The 24,064-nt window shown below is 38.1% G+C and overlaps 1 protein-coding gene across 3 annotated transcripts in view; it reads left to right on the forward strand.

The window, feature by feature from the left end:
* The window catches only part of tdrd3 (tudor domain containing 3), a 98,504-nt gene extending 74,842 nt beyond the window's left edge, over window positions 1–23,662 (forward strand). Inside the window, exons 12-14 of one of the 3 annotated variants that reach the window (XR_010018676.1) lie at window positions 2,223–2,348; window positions 11,258–11,354; window positions 20,684–20,808. Coding sequence is in view for 2 of the 3 variants with exons in the window: in XM_063053765.1 (XP_062909835.1) it covers window positions 2,223–2,348; window positions 20,684–20,803 (246 nt within the window). In the remaining variant the exon portion in view is untranslated. Of the gene's footprint in view, window positions 1–2,222; window positions 2,349–10,298; window positions 10,478–11,257; window positions 11,355–20,683; window positions 20,809–23,452 lie in introns of those variants that run through there. The other 2 variants (XM_063053765.1, XM_063053766.1) reach the window with 2 other exon arrangements.
* The last annotated feature ends 402 nt before the right edge of the window (window positions 23,663–24,064 follow it).

The raw sequence follows: 24,064 nt of genomic DNA on the forward strand, positions 1-24,064 counted from the left end.
ATCTTCCTTGCCCAGACCTGCGCCCTGGAAACTTTCCAAGGTGCAAATCCATGGTCTCACGAGACTAGTGGATGGCAATAATATGAATTATTGAACTGTGTTTCTAATGTGTTTAAATGTACTGATCACTTATAATTTGCGAGGTTTGAATTTCTGAAAGTTCAAAGTTAATATATTAAGGTACACGTGTGTCACTGTATACAACCCTGAGATCTATTTTCTTGTGGGTGTGCTCAATAAATCCATAATAGAATAAATGAAAAAGACTGCATCAAATTGAGTGTTCAATCAGTGTGCAAAAGAGACAAACTGTAAAGCAAAAAGAAATAAATAATAAGCAACAGATATTGAGAACTTGAGATGAAGAGTCCGTATGTTCCCATGTGGGGACATTTCAATGATGTGAAATTATCCTCTTTGGTTTGGGCTCATCCTTTGCAACAGGATATTAATTGACTAAGTAGGTTAGAACTTGGAATCAGAGGATGTTGTTTTAAGTGGGTGGGGAACATACCGGTGCAATTCAGCACTGTTATCATAGAGAGCACCCTCAGATCAGCCATTCTGGTGCAACATCCTCATCACGATATACAAGCAAACTGTCGGGTCAGCAGGAAAAAAAAATCATTGACTACAGAATACCATCACTACAGGACTTGTGTATGTCCAGGGCAAAGAAGTGGGCAGGAAAAATCTTTGCAGATATTACCCACCTAACAATCTGCTTTTTCCAAAAGTTCCCTTCTTATAGGGCTATTAAAACAAAAGCGTAATGCCATTTAAAAAAAAATCAACCATTCCTGTTATGCCCTCATACCCCGTTATCTGTTATCTCAGTCGCTGCACTATAAACATTTTAAACTAATTTTTATAATGTTTACATTGTAAATTGGTGCTGCCATTTATGTAGATTTTATTCCATATCTGGACTTAATCTGGACTTAAATTTATGTATATATTTATATACAGTGGATTTTGGTTCATTTAGGACATTGGTTAATCGGGGCAGCTGCTTATTTGGGCCAACTCTTAAAGAACAAAAACTAATTGGAAAAAAGTGGCCAAAATTCCCTTTTTTTGGGATACTCTGTGCACTTAATTGGGGCAGGAGACTGTTGCCATTTTCTAACTAGTGTCAGTTGTGCAGCTGTTCTACACTGCTTCGTGCTTAGAGCGAATAGCTTTTAAACTCTGTCAGTTATGTGTGTTTGTGTTTTAAAAGCAGTGCATTTTGTCATTGATAGTTGGTGAGAAATAGGCAGTTAGACAATTCACTGTGGTTTCAGCATTCAGGGTTGGAGATTTCAGAAACAACCAGGATTGAAAATGAAACTATTTTACTACTTCAAGTTGGGAACTATGAAGTACTTGAAGATACCTGCAATCATCTTGAATGTTGCAATGAAAATGAAGATTTGGAGGATGCAATCATCAGAAGCATTGTATGAAGGCAGTCCATCATCTACACTGATTTTGTTTATTTACAGTCAATCAAAAGAACATGGCAGCATACACTGGACAAATTGCTCCATCAATAACGATTAGGAACTAGTTTTATAGTACTGCAGTGGTATTGTTAGTGTTCTGATTTGTTCTGTATTTGGTTTAAATACATAATTTGTTAGTCATTTAAACTTATTTGTCTTTTTCGTTCTTTTTTTAAACTGTTCCATGAAACTTTGGATAATTGGGGCAACCACTAAACTGGGCCAAAATGAGCTAGTGTTAAGCAAGTTAACTGGAATACACTGTCTATGTAAATATTCATGGCAAATAAAGTTAATTTTTGAGTTCCTTGAGATACTTAAAAGTGAGGTGCGGGAATTTTTTGTCATACTGGGTAGAATATTGTAGTATTAAGGTATTCAAAGAGGTGGCAAATGCACTTTGCAAAATTGAAGACTGGAACATCGGTACGGCAGAGAAGGTCAGACCTTGAATACTTCAACCATAATGGATGGGCTTGAAGGTCTAGGTGGCCTGTTCAATATTTTTTGGAGTTCTTGTGCATTTGTATTTTGAGGTAAATAGTATTGATCTCAGATCGATCTGAAGATCCCAGTGTGATCCGATTTGGGTTACCATTCTATATTTTTATTAAAGTTGGGGCCTAAAGAGCAACATAGAAGTCTGAAATGCTTTATAATGCTGTGTGTATGCTGCACTACTACACTGTTGTTTAGCCAAAATTTCATTTTTATTGATCTTTTTCCCTTTTTTAGTTTTATCGTGCCATCATCAAGGCACTTCATCCTTCAGGAGTGACAGCAGTTGTTGTGTTCAGCGGCTATGGAAACTATGAGGAAGTACTTCTAAGTAATATTAAACCACTTCAGGAGGAATTCTGGGTGGGTACACCTTTCATTCTTTATGTATTCTGTATTTACTGGTGTGATTTTCTTTTTCCCCCCTCTGGTGCTCTGTTATCCATAGAATTGAGTTTTGTTTTGTTTTTAAGTGGACGTCTTGTAATTCATTTTGGGTTTTCAAAATTGCGATCTCAGTTAAAATAAATTACTGTTACATGAGGCCTGAGTATGGATGCTAGCAAATTATAAACAATTCTATGTTCACGACCTCTGTTAATCTCTGTTATTGGTAGAAAAGTACTGTTGGCTTTTTAAAAAATAAAAACGTTTATTGCCTTTTCATGCCATTATTCATTTGGATCATTCATGATCTATCTTTGGCATGTATAGGATCCTTGTTATAGATTAGCTCCTTCTCATTGCAATGTTCCTTTAATCCCTTATCACCTTTTGGCTTTGAAGTAACAAAATAATAATTGTTTCTGGTACTGCAAACATACAGTAATAGATAATACTTTTAAAAACAACAAAGGCAGAAGAATGCCATAAGGATAACTTTTGAGGTTGGTGCAGTGGGTGTGTTAGAATAAATTTTAGGAGGTATAAGTTGAGTGGGATGAGAAGGAAAGTCAATCTCAACAAAGGAAAATGAAAGAAAATAAGCAATGAATCAACTGAGATAATTGGAAAAGGCAAATAATGAAGAGCATGAGTTTTATTCTTGAATGGCATTTTTAGTTTGTTTCCTTTGTAAATGCAATATCTTTTGGGCCCAGATTTGCATTGGCCTAATTATTATACTTATGGAAATTGATTATTGGAACCCTTCTGCGCCTCTTTCATTCAAGTGATCTGAATATAATTTAGGTGCAAGCTTTGACTGGCTCCATTGGTTTTCTTCTTGCCACTGAGTGAGTCGCTGGTATTCCATGATGATCACTGAGCTGCTCTTGATTTACTGAGCAAGTGCTGTACTATGTTACTCCTTTTTGGGAGATGTTTAAGTACTTGGACTATGATGAAGTCTACTTTTCCTCATCACTGAAGATATTAAACTTCTGGATCCCAATTTTAGAACTTGTATTTCATCTTAGTGGATTTTATTTTTGCATTCTAAGACATGGCTTCACATAAACAATGTTTGTCCTATTTTCATCTTTTTATCTATTATTTGATAAATTCTTTTTACCATGTTTGAGCACAGTGTATTGATAATCTAAGAGAATAACTACATGACCAATTGTCATCTCTGTAAAAGGTTGAATGGAAGCAATCTTGACCTCAAGATTTTTCGATCCTTGAAATTGTTTTGTAACTTTTTGCTTTTATCAAAATTGATGTTAATGGTAAAGAAAGCTGGGAAGAAGCAGAAACTATAGTCCAAGAAGAGTGTTTCTGATGGTGCTGGTCCCAGACCCTGTAATTTTTTGACTGTGAAGGGAATCGCGATGAACAGTACATTTTTGCTAATACTACTGAGTGACAATTTGAGTAGGATTTACATTAATAAACAAAAACATTCTGTCTGATTTAACAATTGAACTTCTGTAGTTTCTCATAAGAAACAAGTACTGACATGCTTAAATTTTGCTGATGCTGACAAAAGCCACTGAGAGGATACCTTTTCATTAATTACAGATGAGCTTCAAAATCTGAGCTGCAGCAGTAGAGCTTGTACAATTTACAAGTGTATTTATTTATCAGTGTTGCAGCTGTGGATTAGATGGAAGGTACCCCTATGTCTTAATGTTACAGCATTCGAAATTCCAGAACTGCTTGTTCCAGGCAGGTCATCTGAGAAGTGGCTCATTTGATTCAAATTATTCCCTCTTCAAACTTGGTTCATGAATTGAAACAGTGAAGTGCAACAGAACTTGCAACTTCACACCTATCAGCCATTGAGTTTCTGGAGATATAACAATTTGTTTTTGGCATCTGCATATACAAAGCACGTATAAATGTCTTAATAATAAATTTATTTAAACTTTTGTCAAAACTACTCGTGCCAAAGTGACTGAGTTGTGCTGTGATCTCCTGTTTTGCATAGCAGAAGAATTTAACGTGAAAGAAAGTGTAGGGATTCTTTGTTTTTGAGAAGGCAGTCAAGAGGAGGAGCTGGAGGAAGGAAAGAAAGAAAAAGACCCTCTGCAGTGTCTATCATAACTTTAAGAAACGTGCTTTAAAGTGTGATCACTGCTTTAAGATGGATAAATAATCTTATCAATAAAATTCTTCATTGCATTGTTTGTAAGCCAAGTCTGATTCCTCCTGTACACAAACCAAAAATTGGGCACTTTGATTTTGGAAAGTCATCACTAAAGTCTTTATTTTCATAGAAGATGATTTACTTCCCCCAGAGAAGGATGTGGCAACATTGCAACAGGAGGACACAATTACATAAATGACTATTTTTTCCCGTCTTTATAGTGAATCTCTTTGAAGTGCAGCATTGGAAACATGTTTGGAAATAACTGTAAGGCCTTGTGCACCAGTCCCCTTGCAGTAAATTCCAACATTATTTGCCTTCCTAATTGCTTGCTATAACTGTCAACTTTTGCTTTGTTGATAGGGGCACCCATTTACCTCTGAATACAAACTTCTTTACCATTTTAAAAAAATGTTATTTTAGCAGAGACTTTTACTGTTCATGAGTGGGAATCGCATTTATGCTTATTAGTTTTAATAACATACTAAAAGTTGCATGTTTCTATGGTGCTTTAATTGAGCAAAATAAGACTTTTAATTGGGGAAGCCCAGGACTTTGAAAAGCTTTACCTCCACTAATCAAATCTCTCTGGAAACAAAAGTTCTCATCCTCTTAAACTGTTACGTTTTAAATCTTACCCCTATGAACAGCTTACTGTCTTGAGTCTGAAAGCTTTCATTTTCTCTTTGGCATGTGAGTATTGGCTGATTTAAAATAAATTAATAATTCTTAGGTTAAAGGAAAACAACTGTCCACATTAGCAAGCAGCCACTTAATAAATATTTCTCAATTTGAGAAATATTCAGTGGTTATTTACTTATATTAACAAACATTTGTGCATCGCTATACAGTGCTTTGAAAAAGGTATTCAGCCCCCACAACTATTTTCACATTTTACTGTCTCATTTTCTAAATTTAAAATATAATGAAGTAGGACTTTTTGAGTTAACTATAAAACATTGTGCAATGTGTTAAATCTAAAGAATTCCAAAATCTGTCAACAGTTAACTAAAAATTAAAAGCCAAAATTGAGGCTAAAACAGTATTCATGCCCTTTGTAATTAATATGCAAAATTTCCCCAGGTGCAATATATGTATTACTAACTCACCCAATTTGTTGATGCAGAAAATTGGAGGATCACCTTTTTTCAATAAATTCATAAGAATAAGTGCTCCCTTTGTCTGTCAGGTTCCAACACTATGGTAGATACTCAACAGACCAAACCACAATGAAGACAAAAGAACAATCAAGGCAAGTCAGGGAAATGATAATAGAGAAGTCCAAATCTGGTGAAGGATACAGCACCATCTCAAAGGGACTGAACATAGCTTGGAGCTCAGTGTAGTCCACTATATAAAAAAAAATGTAAAAAATTTGAAACCACCATCACACTGCCTAGGTCAAGCCGTCTTCTAAACTTTGTCAGAGAAGAATGGCAGTTGTAAGAGAGGCTACTGTGATGTTATCATCACTCTAAGTGAGCTGCAGAAGTCAGTAGCTACAACTGGAGATGAAGTTCATGGATCCACAATCTCTAATGCCTTGTACAAAAAGGGTATTTATGGAGGAGTGGCAAGGAAGAAACCCTGGCAAAAAAAAAGATCTTTGCTCATAAAGCCTTTGCAAGGCGCACTTAGATGATACAGTGAAGATGTGGAAGAGGGTCTTGTTTTTGGATGAGACTAAATCTAATACTACGCATTATCCAGGTAACACCATCCCTGCTTTAAAGTATGGTGAAGGTAGCATGCTGTTGGGATGCTTTTCAGCAGCAGGGATGGGAAATCCAGGATTCCCATGCTGCTAAATACAGAGATCCTGGATAAAAACCTGCTAGCCTCTGCCAGAAAGCTTAACCTGGGGATGAAGCTTGTCTTTCACCAGGACAGCCCATAGCATATTGCCAGGGCAACCATGGAGTGGCCTCAAATGAAAAAATTGGATGTCCTTGAGGGGTCCAGTCAGAGTCCTGATCTTGACCTGATTGAAACTCTCTGGCAAACTCTTAAGCTGTCCACTGCTGCTCCCCAACTAACCTGGCACAGCTTGAGCAATTTTTCAAGGAGAAATGGGTAAATCTTGCTCCATCACATTGTGCAAAGTTAATAGAGACTTATCCAAAAAAGACCACTGGCTGCAAAAGGTGGTTCAACTCAGTACTGAGCAAAGAGGGAGGAATACCTTTGAACTGCTGACATTTCAGTTTTTGATTTTTTTTTTGTTTTTCATACTTTACAATTTTCCCTGTTTTTTGGGCTCTACTCTGAAAAAGGATCATGTGACTCAAATAAAAATTCTCAGTTAAATTGATCCAAATGCCCAGTTGTAATAATCAGTTGTGGGAGCAAGGGATGGGGGCTGAATACTTTTTCAAGGCACTACATACCAAGGCTGATTTAAAAAAAAAAAATACTTGTATGTATTTTACTTCATGCAAAGTTTTTTTTGGATATATTCTCCCAAATTTGGTGCCTGTTACTGATTTTTCATTTTTGTGTGAGCCTTAATGATGTAGATTGCCAGCCTGGTTGATTATAGGCGATTAACATTGGGATTGATTCTGTCCTTGACATGTATCAATGCTCATGAATTACACTGTGGAACACTTGAGGGGGATTCAAATTTATTTTTAAATTGCCCTTAAATTTTATAAGACATCCACTGTGCATCAATGTTACGTTATTTTTCAATCTGAGAAAAAAATGGGACTTGACTATCATAATATTAAATAAAAATGGTATAAATACTTAGACCAGGTGTAATCTGTGATATATTTTCATCAAAACTGGTAAAATGTAAAGCAAAATAAAGGCTTTATCTGCAGGGAAGAGGAAAAGGAAGGAGTAAACAAAGGGTAAGTTCTTTAATGGAATGAAGACATCATAGATCTCTTCAGAATCAGATTTATTACCATTGACATATGCTGTGAAATTTGTTCTGTGGCATCAGTACAGTGCAAGACACAAATCACCAGAAGTTACAAAAAATAGTTCAGAAGAGGAACAGTTAAGGGTTAAGATAGTTATCACAGACCTTCAGAAATCTGCTGGTGGAGAGGAAGATGATGTGGGTGTTCGGACTCCTATACTACCTCTCCAGTGGCATTAATGAGAAGAGGTCATGTCACAGATGGTGAGGGTCTTGAATAGTATATGAGGCAGCACCTTTTTGAAGACGTCCTTGATGGTGGGAAAGGTTGTGTTTGTGATGGAGCTAGCTGAGCCTACAACCCTCTGTAGCCTCTGGATGCTAGTCACTGATGCATCCATCCCAAGCAGAGATGCAACCAGTTAGAAACACCACTGTACATCTGTAGATATTTGTTTGTCTTTGGTGACATAAAAAGAAAACTATGCAAGATGAAAGAAGTGACATAAAATTTAAATCTCGTGTAAATGCAATAGAATCATTATCAAAAACTACCAAATGAATTCTGTGTATCTGAACTAAAAATGCTGCAAATGGCAATTATTTGAAATAATTCAACTTGATACTGAGTACAGAGGAAGTAATATCTCACTTCGGAAGGTATGACACTGATCCTTGAGCTTAATTTTATTTTTCGCTGGTACATTAGGAGACTGGAGGTGGGAGGGTTGGAATGGATGAAGGATTGCATTAGAAGCTGTGAGTCAGATGTGTGGACTGAGTGACAGTGTTATCCAAAGTAGTCACCAATCAAATCCATTGTGAACAGGCAGGTCCCTGTACTGATTTGGAATTAGAAGGAAAGCCTTGAGAAATTCTATCTAGTGGGAAGAGAGCTGTTAAAAAAGCATTTACTGCATCTTCCAATGTTTCAATGGGAGTAGACAGGTCTCCCAGGGGTAATGGAGAAGCTAACTGGTCTGCCGGAGAGAAAGTCATCTATTAAATACTGAGAGGATTAAAGTAAATGGCTGGTGGCATCTTGTTGCTGATCATTGGATGCAGTAGCCATTGGGTTGAAAGTGTGTGTTTGTGGTGATGGGGGTGGTGAGTTTGGAAATACAATGGAAGCATGGGTGTAGAGGATAGTAATGTGATGCAGAACTTGGGAGACTGGAATTATTTTAGTAAGTGAAGTGATAGGAAATGTTTGCATAGGTAAGAATTTATTTTCATATGCTGTCATGTCTTAAATCATTTACTGTGTACAGGTTTAAAATACTGAAATGGTACAGGATGATCTGGCATTCATAAGCCTTAGGCATTCACTTCTTATAAGGGCCAACAGATTACACAAAAGATGAAATTGCACTAACAATAGTTGCCAGGCAGGAAAAATTGTCACTTTGAGCAAAAGTTTAGATTAGCTGAAGTTGTTCCTTTGGAATGGGGAATGGTTTGAAGAAGCTCAAGTGAAGTGAATAAGATAGAGGGACCTAGATGAAGTAGCAAGGTCCCGTTTACCCAGATTGATCAAAAAGCATGGCATAGAATTTGTGTAATTTGTACATGGATGGAGGGCAGATGTGGCAGCAGGAGTGGTGCATAAGGGTTGTGCAAAGTAGGAACTTGAGCTTACAAACTTGGAGCAGAAACCCACAAAGCATTTCTTTCAGAGAAGTATTTGGACTTGGTAGGGACATAGACCAATACTGAAAGAAAGGTTCTTTTGATAAGTGCTGAAGTGATAGACCATAATAGCCTCCTTGTGTTCCATCAACTTTCCATGAATAATTTGAGTAAAGAACCAAAAACAAATTCTTCAGATGCTTTAGATCTGAAATAAGAACATAATACTCAGCAAGTCTGGTGTGAGAAGTCATTACTCCAAATATTTGTTTCTCCCTCCAGCAAGTTGTTTGACAAGCTGAGTAGTTTGAGCATCTTACATTTTATTTATCCTTGCATCTGTGATTTCACCAGGTAAATGCATGATCATGTTATTAACTGTGGTGCCTCAGACCATGAACATGTAATTAATTGTTGTGTCTCATACCATTGTTTTTGTTTTGTATAGCTGAAAATACAATGCACATTATATATTTTATTCTGCGGCAGTGGTGTGGTAATGCATTATTAAAAGTTGCCTTGTGAAAAATCATGTTCCTGATTCAAGAAAACAATTTTATGGGTTAACAGTTCTTTTCATAAAGAATTAGAAGTAATCTCTTAACTAAATTGATAAGATGAGAGGTGGTGGTAGATGAATGCTCACTATTGCATATCAGAACTTCTGTAACTATTAGTGCCATGTTCAAGTTGCATTAAAAGCTTTTGAGCGATAATGAACAAGAGAAAATCTGCAGATGCTGGAAATCCAAGCAAGACAAAATGCTGGAAGAACTCAGCAGGCTAGGCAGCATCTATGGGGGAAAAAAGTACAGTCAACGTTTCGGGCCAAGACCCTTTCTCGGCTTGAAATGTGGACTGTCTTTTTCTCATAGCTGCTGCCTGGCCTGCTGAGTTCCTCCAGCATTTTGTGTGTGTTGCTTGAGCTATAATGAAGCAGCTTTAGATTCCAATTTGGTTCATCTGAAAGTAGCACTTAAGTATTCTACTTTCTGAATCTGACCTTGCAGAGTTTCTCACCTTTCCTGAAAATTGTACTTAATTCTGTGCTTGTGTTCTGCTGCTTGGAAGGTTTTTTTTAGCATTGAGATGGATATTCTAAAGGACATTTTTATTTTTATTGTGGGAACTGGCAAGGTTACATCTGCCAGTCATTCTCGCTTAAACTTGGAACTGAGTAACACTGAGCAGAGAGCAACTAGTTTCATTTTGGATTCATTCAGTAAGCTAGTTGAACAAAATGAGCCACAACAGGTAACATTTTATTTTATTCACCATATTTTAGAATGCCTTATTGGAGTGAAGGATCCCTAGTCCTCGACCATATCGGAGTGTTCACCGACGATTGCAGCCTTTGAGATGACCCAATTTCAGATCACAACTTGAATGCTCTTTAAAAACTTGCATCTTAAACAGTGAAAAAATGTATTAAATGTATTTCTGCAATAAAAGTTTTATACATTTTGTCACAACCTTTCCTGTTTCCTTGCAATTTCTCTTCTATTGCTTATGTTTGCTTGTCAATACACATCACTTGGACAACTAATGTAAATTTAACTTTTAAAAAAAAGTTTAAAGTTCTATCAACTTCAATAGATTGAGGCCTGAAGTTATTTCCTGAAACCCTTAGTCAGTTCATTCATTTGTTAACTAGGTTGTTGTAGATACCTTTTCCTCATTTTTATCCCTACTTTTTCCGTTCTCTTTTATTCTAGTGTGTTTCCCTATCCTCTTCAACTGTCTTGCCCAGTCTAAAAGCTTACTTAGCACTCACACTTGGTGGGTTTTTCTTTGTAAAATTTGCTTTCTTGTCCGAGGAGTTTTGACATATTCCATTTCCATGATTGAAACACAAATGTCTGTTTACATGATAGTTTGGATATTTTGTTTTTGCAGTACACATTTTGCCCAAAAGAGTCAAACCAACAAACTAATGACCATATTGGAAAATTAATTAGCTGGCTCATTGAGGATTATAGGTGGAGGGGAGTTAGAAACCCTCAACCTTGCTATGAAGGAAATGGAGTTCAGGATTTTTCTTTGTTCCAGCTTAAATTGGAAAATATTTATTAAGCAAAGGTTTGCTGCTATTGGTACTCTACGACATTGTTTGGAACAATTAAACATTGTCTGTGGAAGTTTTGTTTACTTAAAAGTTACTTGTATGTGGTCTAACCATTGTAATCCTTTTAGAATTGCACATACTAATTTTCCAAATACTCAGCAAGCATTGTCTGCTTCTAGTTTAGGAAGTGAATCGCAGCTCCCAAACTGCACCCTGGAACAAAAACTATGTTGAACTCCAGACTTCCTGGTAGACAAGCTCAGTGATCAAACTGATGTAAGTGAAATCTGTCTGTTGTTGTGATATGTTCTGGTGGCTGCAGAGCAGCTGTTCATTTAAGGCCACTCTCAAAAGCCCAGAAATTTTAGGGTACATCTGACTGAAATAGAAAGTCCTTGTAATCTTTAAAGAAAATAACCATTATTTTAACATTCCATTGATTTGACTGAAGAGTTCCTGTCTTTTTCTTTTACCTTGAATGGTCTCCATTTTTGAAATTGTGCTTGGACTATATGTTCAGTGTGATTAACACAATCAATTTGTGCAGTTCATTTAAGCTATTGTCAGTGCGCATCCATTAGTTATACTCAGTATTTATGGTATACAAAAGATAATGTAAGTGAAAATTCATAAGTCAAATGTTTTATTGTAAAATTGTGATTTTAAATTGAAAGCTATTGCATTTATTTTGAGGTTGAAATTAGAACAGGTTAAGATTAATAAGAAAGCTTGTTCTCAGCAGCAATGTAATACCTAGTTCAGGGTCAGTGATTATTCTAGAACTGCAAAGTTGGGCACTGAATTAATCAGAATTAAGATTTACTGTACATGTGAAATATTTTTATTTTTATACAAAACAATCTGTTAACATTAACACTTTTCAGTCAGAGTAGCATTCTGTTTCACTCTATTAACTATGAATGTGATTTTAAATTTTTGCTTACTATGCTTGAACTCTGTGATAGTTCTGTAAGAATTAATGAAACTTCATTCCTTTTTACATGTCAAGGATGTAGGTAAAATAATTACCTCTGACTTATTTTTAGTTGAATATCAAAGAATGTCCAATCAGTATGAATGTTTCTGTGTACTTTCATATTTGTTCCTGTCTCATTTTACATTCTCATACCCCAAAATCATTTTTGCCAGTTTTTAAAACTTAAACTATTAATTTCCTTGTTCCTACAATTGTCAAGTTGCTAAGGCTGATAATATCTAATCTTTTGTTACTGATTTATCAGGTCTTTTCAATTTTAATGAGGTTCTTCAGAATAGTACACAGCACTCTGTTTTTCACTTTTTAAGGAGTATCATTAATACTATGTCAATTATTGAATATCTTAATTGCCAAGCTGCTGGTAACTCAGATTATAACATTAAACTGCAGCATTCAGTCATATTAGGTTCTAGAAGATGACAGCACTGGGGAAACTAAAGTGGTGGCTGGGATTCTGTATAACTTTTGAGTGATTTAAGTACTCCTTTAATTGAAGAATATGATAGTTGTGTCCAAACTTTTAGTTGGCAGCTTAACCAAATTTGAACTTTTTCAATTATTAGTATACTGATTACAAAATAGAAGTAAGCATCAATTATTCCTGTTGTATTTTTTATTTCGTCTTTGTTCTTTTGAAAATGCATAGTATTATGCACATCTGAAGTTTGTACTTGTGAGGGCTTGTCAGATGTCTGATAGTAAATTTGAATTATGGTATTGGTGATTTTTTTCTCCCTATACTTGGTGTTTACCAAAAAAGGCAAAACTCATGCTCAGTTTGTGTTGCTGTCATTTCCTTCTGAAGTAAATGTAGAATCTGCTGAAAAATGCAAACCAGGTTGTTGAGCATGAAGAGGAACTTGGAATGGAATGCAGTGCTTTTCTGCAGAGAATTCTTTCAGAGCATCCTGCATTTTGTTATGTTGTTTGGTTGAGAAGGCTGAATAGTTTTAATTTTGGAGATTGGGGGGGGGGAAAGGGAGTTATTGACTTGATATAGGGACATTTTATGCACTTCCGTGAAATGATTGGCGTTTTAGAGAAAGAATTGTAAACCATAGACAGAGTGACATTGGGGGAGAAAATATGTTCTAAAGGTGGAAAGTTGACCTTCAGTAGCGCTTCCTGAAAATCATGGTTGATAAAGTTATGAGATACAATGTTCTACAAACGTAGGATGACAATTCTTGTCACAGTCATGGAACTAGATCACCATGACTGAAGGTCAGCAGCAGCATTGTAGTACTGAAAGCCTGAATTAAATAAAAGAAATGTTTAAATATCTTAACTGCATCAGGATGCATCCTTGTTTGAGCATCTCCTATGACTCCCTCTCATTTTTCCAGCAATATCTACATTACTTTTCATCTCAAATGATGATACCTTTCACCACCTCAGATTTGCTCACATGCTGTTTCCTCCTTTCACCGCTGCCAACAGCACCAGCCAAATCCCATTTCTTCTGGCCTGCCTAACCCCCTGTCCAGCAAACCTTTCCAATTCACAAGCAAATGTTTATGTAATATCTGATACTCATTTTACATTTGGTTGTCTCTCACCATATGCAGTGTTCTTTATATTTGCTTATCGTGATATCCACCTGCTTTGCTTGAGAAGGGAGCGCATAATTGCCAGAAGAGTTCATGGAATTCACCTCAGTGGAAGAACATGGGTTGAGTTTTTGTGATGGTGTAGTTGGCAGAGCAAATAGGAAGATTACATATCTTACTCTTATAACCCCTCCCCACCCATTTCTTGATGAGTACACCTTCATCCAAATTCCAGCTAATATTTGTTTCATCTGTTTATTTTTATCTCAACAAATCATTTTTTACTCATGAACTCTGCTTGAATATGAGATCCTTATCCAGAAGTAATGAAAATAATTTGTCCTGGGACTTCATTGTTCATGAGGAAGCACTATCGGATTCTATTTACATATTTGAATGAATCTGTTAAGGTAACTGGGCCAGTACCTAGAGCCCCTCAGCGTGGGAATGGACGTAGCTCATGACTGAAGAGAAGAATGAAGACCCTGGGGTGCTGCCCTTGAAGCCCTGTTCAATTGAATGGAGATGTGGAACTCTTGAAGTGTATATGTAAAAAGAATACTAGATGTACAGCAAAATGGATGACTTGTATGTTATCCTGGCTTTATTCACTTTGGCAGAATAATTGGAGGAGTGCACTTCCACAACCAGTGTTATGGTATCCACACTGCAATCTACTGAAGTGTGTCCATCTCCACAGATGCTCCAGCTGCACCTTGGGTGCTGTGATCACCCAGGGATCAATGTATTTATCACATTTTCTGGCATTTCAAATGCCTCAGTCTTCAACCTTGAAGTCAACTGCATCTTGGTAAACTGGTCAAATCACTGGAGTAGGAAACTTTAGGTTTGGTGTGACATGAATAGTTTTATTTCTTGGTGTTCGCATCAGCTGGTTAAAATTGCATTTCTTGTCCACTCTTTTATGCCCACCTTTTGGAACAATTTCTGATTGTTCTTAATGCCTAAGGACAAGAGATTCAAAGGGCAATTTTGAGGATGATGGGCAACAAAGTGAAAACTTAGTGTCTTAAAACAAGGTCATTGGCCCACCTATCAGTGGTAGAACTGACTAATGTCCAAGCAAAACGACGAAGTACAAGAAGCATCTTCGGTATTCTGAGCCTTGCATATCCATGTATTGTGTCAAATTTTCCACTTTTCTCCTTGCCTTTTTTCATAAGGCCTTTTTGTAGGCACTGAGACCTCTTGCTGATGATGCACGATGCAGGGTGGAACAACTTTGAATGCTTTCAAAAAGTTGTATTGAGGCAAACTTTCAGACCTGATGTTGTACCTGAACATTGACTACATTCATCTGTGTTGTAACTCACCTTATGACAATATGGTAGACTTCTGGTTTGGAGCAGATGTTTGTAACAGTGATTTTAGTGACACTAAAGGGAGTCCTTAGTTCCCCAGCTCCAACCTTGCTACTTGGAAAACAGATACAATGCAGAAGAGATACGAAGAGCTCAGCAGTTCCTGAGCGTTAGGAACGTATGTATGAGTTGCACTTGCTTGTAACGTTATGGTTATGAGTGGAAGTCTATGTATTTATAGAAATCCACTGTGGTGCCTTACCAGTCATGTACAATATATAGTGTCTACAACACTCTTGCATTGATGGAACTGCAGCCAACGAGGCATATTTCAAAGTTCATTCCATCTATTATTATCATATTGTAAATTTCTCATGATGGCAAAAGAGAACAATCATCCAATATGATCCATGTATGCTTTCTGGGGCAATTTTTACCCATGGTAGTTAATATTTCCCCAGCAGTTGATTAGCATAAATCTAATGTCTTCTCCATTGTGCATCACTGATAGAAATGTGACATGTCTGGATATGTCTGAAGTAAATTTTCTGATTTTTTTTTTCAGTCCTTTTTCTGAAGGTGGGGAAAGCAACTGGAGCTCTAAATTACTGTATAATTCTTTTTCTCTCTTCAAATTTTAAAAAATGTTTGTCTCATTAGACTGAGATAGAGGTGTTGTAACATGATTATCGCACAGCATGGATCCTGCAGAACTTTCAGCTGCAGGAAGATCCAATTAATAAAATAAGGTACAAGAAATAGAATGGTTTGAAGATACAACAAAATGTCTAAATGTTCTTATTTTTAAAAAAAAATCATGGTGTGATTTTGTTACTCTCTTACTCTTACCATCTTACTCTCTTACTCTCTTACTCGCTTACTCTCTTACTCTCTCTCTCTCTCTCTCTTACTCTCACTCTCTCTCACTCTCTCTCTCTCACTCTCTCTCTCTCTCACTCTCTCTCTGTCTCTCTCTCTCTCTCTCTCTCTCTCTCTCTCTCTCTCTCTCTCTCTCTCTGTGTCTCTCTCTCTCACTCACTCACTCACTCTGTGGCCTAAGATGGAAGGAGTCAATTTTAGAAAACCTAACACATTTATTTTTCAACATAGTCCCCCCCTACATGTACACACTTAGTCCAGTGGTCATGGAGCATCTTTGTAGAAGTGGTCCACAGTGGGGGTGATTAATAAGTTCGTGGCCTAAGGTAGAAGGAGATGAGTTATACAGCTCTCATTACATGCATGTGCAGTTCAACTGTTTGAGTGAGAATGCAGAAAGTTTGAAGTTTCTCCTCATCTCCTTCTACCTTAGGCCACGAACTTATCAATCACCGCATATATATGTGTGTGTGTGTGTATATATATAATTGATAAGTTTGTGGCCTAAGGTAGAAGGAGATGAGGAGAAACGTGTGTGCGCCTGCGCGCCGCAGACACACACACACACACACACACACACACACACACACACACACACAGTGATTGATAAGGTGCTTGGAAGGTCACACATCCATTATAGATCGTATTTTTAACAAAAGGAAAATTTGGCATTTCTTCTAGGGGAGAGCAATCAGTTGGAAACAGTTTTACTTCCTACATTGTGCACTCGTGTCCAAGCTTAAAATGTGTAGAAGCTGAACAATACCATCCAGTCAAGAGTTAAAGACCAACAAAGAGTAATTGGATGTTCGTTCAGTACTTCATTAGTACAGTTGGTGAATTGGTTCCAAGATTCCCTTTCATGTTTTAAGTATTTAATCGTAAACACAAAATAATCTGCAGATGCTGGGGTCAAAGCAACACTCACAACATGCTGGAGGAACTCAGCAGGTCGGGCAGCATCCGTTGAAAAGATCAGTCGACGTTTCGGGCCGGAACCCTTTGTCAGCGAAGGCTTTCGGCCTGAAATGTCAACCGATCTTCTCCACGGGTGCTGCCCGACTTGCTGAGTTCCTCCAGCGTGTTGTGAGTGTTCCTTAAGTATTTAATCAGCAGGTGAATGAGTATTTATTTCTCCTTTGCTAATAATGGTGCCCTCCATGGATGTAACTACAACTGCAGTTTATGGTTTTCAGTGATTTGGTTAAATACTTGTCCAGGATTCCAGTGTTGTTTGCTGCAGAAAATAGTTTTGATGGGAGCTGAATGTTATGAAGGAATATTCAGGAATTCAATAAGTAAAACTGTAATCTACCAGGTGTGATACATGCAAAAAAAAGTATTTTCTAAATATCAAGTAACTGTGAAGGATCAGAGAGATTCAGATGTTTGTGTAGAAATTGCTGAAATTGGAGTTGAAGTGTAACTTATTGAAAAAGACTTGTGACCCGTCATAAGGGGAGCCTGAACACAGTTCAGAGGAAACTGGAATTAACTACTTCTGGTATCTGGGTTCCAGAAATTGCGGTAGAATGTTTTGATCCGTGGGCAGACAGCAGTCCAAATTCCCAGTCTAAGATCTTACTTGGACTGAAGAAGCTCAAATACAAAGACATGTTGCATAAACAAGGCTTCAAATTCTTTGAGTGCAGAAGGTTGGTTAATAGAACCAGTTGACGTGTAAAAGGTTAAATATGTATTGGTGAAAAAATTCTCATAAATTGGGCAATGACATGGAAAGTATAGCTAGGCTTTTGCTCAGGTTGTAAAAAGAAACACTTTGAACAAAGTCAAGCTATTTACAGTTGCAAGAAAAAGTTTGTGACCTCTTTGCAATCATGTTTTTTGCATTAATTTCTCATAAAATATGGTCTGATCTCCATCTAAGTCATAATAATAGGCAAACACAATCTGCATAAACCAATAACACATAAACAATTGTACTTCAGTTGTACTTCTCATGTCTTTATTGAACACATTGTTTAATCATTCACAGTCCAGGCAGGAGAAAATGTGATCCCTTGTATTTCTAGAACGAGGGAGATGTCTTCCTTTTTTAAAGAAAGGGGCTTCCCTTCCTCCACTATCGACTCTGCTCTTAAACGCATCTCCCCCATTTCACGTACATCTGCTCTCACTCCATCCTCCCACCACCCCACTAGGAATAGGGTTCCCCTGGTCCTCACCTACCACCCCACCAGCCTCCGGGTTCAACATATTATTCTCCGTAACTTCCGCCACCTCCAACGGGATCCCACCACTAAGCACATCTTTCCCTCCCCCCCTCTCTGCATTCCGCAGGGATCGCTCCCTACATAACTCCCTTGTCCATTCGTCCCCCCCATCCCTCCCCACTGATCTCCCTCCTGGCACTTATCCGTGTAAGCGGAACAAGTGCTACACATGCCCTTACACTTCCTCCCTTACCACCATTCAGGCCCCAAACAGTCCTTCCAGGTGAGGCATCACTTCACCTGTGAGTCGACTGGGGTGATATACTGCGTCCGGTGCTCCCGATGTGGCCTTTTATATATTGGCGAGACCCGACACAGACTGGGAGACCGCTTTGCTGAACATCTACGCTCTGTCCGCCAGAGAAAGCAGGATCTCCCAGTGGCCACACATTTTAATTCCACATCCCATTCCCATTCTGACATGTCTATCCACGGCCTCCTCTACTGTAAAGATGAAGCCACACTCAGGTTGGAGGAACAACACCTTGTATTCGGTCTGGGTAGCCTCCAACCTGATGGCATGAACATCGACTTCTCTAACTTCTGCTAAGGCCCCACCTCCCCCTCGTACCCCATCTGTTACTCATTTTTATGCACACATTCTTTCTCTCACTCTCCTTTTTCTCCCTCTGTCCCTCTGAATATACCTCTTGCCCATCCTCTGGGTCACCCCCCCCCCCGTCTTTCTTCCCGGACCTCCTGTCCCATGATCCTCTCGTATCCCCTATCACCTGTCCCGCTCTCGGCTCTATCCCTCCCCCTCCTGTCTTCTCCTATCATTTTGGATCTCCCCCTCCCCCTCCAACTTTCAAATCCCTTACTCACTCTTCCTTCAGTTAGTCCTGACGTAGGGTCTCGGTCTGAAACGTCGACTGCACCTCTCCCTACAGATGCTGCTTGGCCTGCTGCGTTCACCAGCAACTTTGATGTATGTTGCTTGAATTTCCAGCATCTGCAGAATTCCTGTTGTTTTCCTTGTATTTAATAACTGGTAGAACCTCCTTCAGCACCAATAACTTCCACCAAACATTTTCTGTAGCCTCTGATCAGACTTGCACAACAGTGAGGAGGAATTTTAGATCATTCCTCCATACAAAAACTGTTCCAATTCATCAATATTTCTGGGATGCCTTTCAAGAACAGCCTTCTTCAGGTCATGCCACAGCACCTCAATTGGGTTGAGGTCTGGACTCTGACTAGGCCATTCCAAAACACAAATTTTCTTCGTTTTAAACCATTCTGTTGCTGATTTACTCTTGTTTCAGATCATTGTGTTGTTACATCATCCAATTCCTATTAAGGTTCTTGTGACGGACTGCTACGCTGACATTTTCTTGAAAAATGTCTTGTTACTATTTTGAATTCATTGTTCCCCCAACGATTGCAAGTGTTCAGACCCTAAGGCAGCAAAGCAGCCCCAACCCATGATGCACCTTCCACCATGTTTCACAGGTTGGGATGAGGCTTTGATGTTGGTGTGCAGTGTCCTTTTACCAGTGTACATTTCTGCCAAAAAGTTTTAAACTTTTGTCTCATCTGTCCACAGAACATTGTCCCTGAAGTGTTGTGGAACATCCAGGTGGTCTTTTGCAAACTTGAGATGTGCAGCAATGTGTTTTTTTTTTTGGTGAGCAATGGTTTGCTCTGTGGTGTCCTTCCATGGACACCATTCTTGTTTAAAGTTCTTCTTGTAGTGGACACATGAACAGAGACTTTAACAAGTTCTCGAGATTTCTGCAGGTCTTTTGCTGCTATCCTTGGGTTCTTTTTTGCCTCCTCCAGCATTACATGTTGTGCTCTTGGTGTGATCTTTGCAGGATGCCCACTCCTCGGGAGAGTAGCAACAGTACTGAGTTTCCTCCATTTGTAGACAATTTCTCCTACTGTGGACTGATGAACCCTCAGGTCTGTTGAAATACTTTTGTAGCCTTTTCCAGCCTGATGCATCTCTACAATTCTTCTTCTAAGGTCCTCTGAAATTTTTGATCGAGGCATAGTGCACATAAACAGATCTTTCTTGAGAAGAGCAGGCTCTGTCAGTAACCTGACTGTCTTTTTTATAGGACGAGGCACCTCCACAACCCATGCTGCCAATCTCATCTCACCGCAACTGACTCCACCTAGCTCTTATTGAACCCAGAGGTTCACATACTTTTTGAACCTAGATTGTTTAAATGGTACGCTCAGTATTGACAAGAAATATAATTGTTTGTTATTAGTTTAAGCAGATTGTCTCTTATTGTGACTTAGATGAAGATCAGACTACATTATGAATAATTAATACAGAAAACCAGGTAATTACAAAGGGTTCACAAACTTTTTCTTGCAAACCAGAAGGAATTGTTGCTGGGTTGTTCTGAGGCAAGGCTGTTGAGGGTTGTGGGGAAAAAAAGCAATGAGAAGACTGAGCTAAAATACAAATCGGCCACTTCCTAATTGAATAGTGCAATATGCTTACAGATATTGTTTAAATTAAACTTCTGTTTAATTGACACCACCTTCTTTCTTTTTGAAATGAGAAGAAATGGAACCTAAGAAAAATCAATAATAATCTTTTGTGATTTAGAAAGTATTTTAATATGAACTTTGAAGTTTGATTGCACTTTTAAATATATACATGCAGGAAGAGGAGGAAGAATCGTTTGAGAATACATTAGAATTTTGTCATGGTGGAAATGGACAGCAAAGGCGATCCACAAGACCTACTCAACAGTATTATCAACCACCAGGAGCAAGGAAGTGATGCAGGTAAGTGGAAATAGCGTCACTGGCATACTCGGCATACAGTTGGCGAGTCTGTAGGACAAGGCTATGAGGTGTGGTCACATGAATACAAGGTACTTGATTATTCTTTGCATCCATCAGAAGTTAATGTGATGTTTCATGTCCCAAATCTGAGAGAGCAAATAAAAAAAACAACGAGGGGGTGAAGGAAGGGAAGCCTGAGTATGTTTTGTCATGTCTAGTTTAGAGCTGTTGCTTGATTAGGTGTTATTTTCCAGCTAAGTTCTGCACATATAAGTTACCAGATTGGCAGCAGTATAAAGAACTTAAAACTTGTTGAACAAAATGTGCTGGGCTACTAAACATAAGTATAAAGTGATGATACTGTAATTATATGGTTTGCTAATATCGCAGCCAGGAAAAAAAAACTGCAGGCTTGTAATGCTTCAAAATAACTATATATTAAAAATGTACATTTATGCACAGAAAACATTTCTTTTGGGGGAATTTTATATAAACTGTCAACCAGTTATTGAAATCAAAACCTTAATCAAGAACTCCATGTGGACCCTTTTCAAGATACCTTTGGTATCCAATCAAAAAACAAAACACTATAGCGTTGTGAATTTCAAATTAAAAACTATGCTGGAAATACTCAACAAGTTAGTCAACACACTGTGAAGTGAAAAATGGATCAACAACCTTTCATTATATGCCTAACAGGAGGTCATTGTCCTGAAGTGTTATGGAACTATTAACTCTGTAAGCAATATAGAATCAAATCAGATTTTAAGTTAAAACACCAAATTATAAAATAAAAGATGAAGAAAAAGTCTCAGGGTATAATTATATACTTGTACCAGACATCCTTCCACCATCAAGCCCAGGCTGAAGTCTACATAATGAGTATGGCTTCTCCTGCAAACTGACGAAACTTTTGTATCGCTTTTCATTTAAGGTGTAGGATGGGTTCAATGTCACGCTACTTTAAAGCACAGCATAGATCTGAACAAATAAACTAATTCTTGCAAATAACTGAAGGAATGCACTGATTTATTTTCCTTGGATTTCTTTGAAATTGTGGAAGCTGAATAAACTTATGAAAAACAAATGGCATAGGCTGACTGGCAGTTAATAACATTGTGCCTAACCTTTTCCATTAGTGCTGCTTGCCAGCATTAACTTTAAATACATTTCTCTGCAGTGTAGTGTATGGTAGAAGGAATAGGTGGTGAATTTGTTACCACGGACAGCTGTGGAGGTCAGGTCGTTGGGTGTACTTAAGGAAAATCTTAATGGATTCTTCTTAGGACATGGCATCAGAGGTTAAGGGGAGAAGACTGGGAGGTGGGGCTGAGAAGGGCATAAAAGGATCAGCCATGATTGAATGGTGGAGCAGACTTAATGGGCCAAGTGATGCTCCTCTGTCTTAATGGTCTTGTGCAATAAAGTTGCAGACTCTTTACTAAGCAGAGCAAATTAAGAAATCAGAATTCCCTAAAACTTGGTTGATCTGGTGGCAAGGAAGGCAAATACAATGTTAACATTCGTTTAAAGACTAGAATATTAAAAACAAGGTGTAATACAGAGGCTTTATAAGGCATTGGTCAGACTGCATTTGGCGTATTGTGAGCAGTTCTGGGCCCTTTATCTTAGGGAGGATGTGCTGGTATTAGAGAGGGTCCAGAGGAGGTTCACAAGTATGATGCCGGGAATGAAAGGATTAATGTGCAAGGAGTATCTGGCTCTGGGCTTGCACTTGTTAGAGTTTAGAAGAACGGTGGTGAGGGGGGAGGGGAAAATCTCATTTAAACCTATTAAATACTTAAAGGCCTAGATAGAGTGGAAGTGGAGGGGATGTTTTCTATAGTAATAGAGTCTAGGACCAATAGGAGCTCCCAACCTGGGGCCCACAGACCTTTCGATTAATGGCAAGAGTCCATGGCATAAAAAAGGCTGGGAGCCCCTGGAATAGGGATGTCCCTTTGGAACAGAGATGCGGAAGAATATCTTTAGTCAGAGGGTGGTAAATCTGTGGAATTCATTACCACAGATGGGTGTGAGGCCAAGTCATTAAGTAAATTTTAAGTGGATATTGATGTTTTTTTTTTTACTAATAACGTTGCCAGTGGTTGCAGGGTGATGGTAGGAGAATAGGGTTGAGAGGGATAATAAATCAGCTTTGCTGGAATGGTGGCAGTCTCAATGGGCTGATTAGCCTCATTCTGCTCCTCTGTGATATGGACTTGAATACTAGTTCCCTATAACCTATCATCTTGAAGTGCATTTCCTCTGCCTCAGTGCTCCAATTTTCATGCCAACCTCCTATAAGAAGGCAATTTACAACAGCCATGTAACCTACCAACGCTTATGATATGAAAGAAAACCCTTGTGGTTACAGGGAGAATGTGCAAACTCACTGCAGACAGAACCCATACCACTGGAGCTGTGTGGCACACTCTAACTGTAGTTCCACTTTGCTGCCTGTTCTTCCAGAATCTCTGTATTTGTACTTCATATTTGTGATTTACTTGGAGGTTAGAGAATGTTAAAACTACTGTGTTAACTTGAATATCTCATGATCCAGCAAACAGCTCGTTATTAAAGGTGGTGGAAAATGTCACATGGTTGTGAAATGTCTAAGCTTTTTATCTCGTCCTTGTTTTAGGTACACAACTGGAAATACAGAAGTGGAGTGTGCTTCCATTTGTTTCCCGCTGAATGATTTACAAACAATGAAGATGTATTGTGCAAAGGAAAATACTGGACACTCAATATAGGATGTTAGTTCCAAAATGTACAGCATAAAGAACTTTTGTACATGTAATTTTTAATCCTATTAATAAAACTTAGTGTACTGTGATAATATTTTGCCTTTGGTGTATTATTCCAATGCAATATTCCACAAGAGTAAAATGCTTCATTACAATCTGAATTTATTTTTGGCTTCCTTTTTGTGTTCATCAGTAAAATTTAATAAATAAAATTTAATGTGGTAGGGAGCACTTCAGGTCCAGTGATCACAATACCATTAGTTTCAATATAATTATGGAGAAGGATAGGACTGGACCTAGGGTTGAGATTTTCGATTGGAGAAAGGCTAACTTTAAGGAGATGCAAAAGAATTTAGAAGGTGTGGATTGGGACAATTTGTTTTATGGGAAGGATGTAATAGAGAAATGGAGGTCATTTAAAGATGAAATTTTGAGGGTACAGGATCTTTATGTTCCTGTTAGGTTGAAAGGAAAGGTTAGAAGTTTGAGAGAGCCATGGTTTTCAA

This window comes from Mobula hypostoma, chromosome 7 (genome assembly GCF_963921235.1).
Source record: "Mobula hypostoma chromosome 7, sMobHyp1.1, whole genome shotgun sequence".
NCBI classification, from domain to species: domain Eukaryota; kingdom Metazoa; phylum Chordata; class Chondrichthyes; order Myliobatiformes; family Myliobatidae; genus Mobula; species Mobula hypostoma.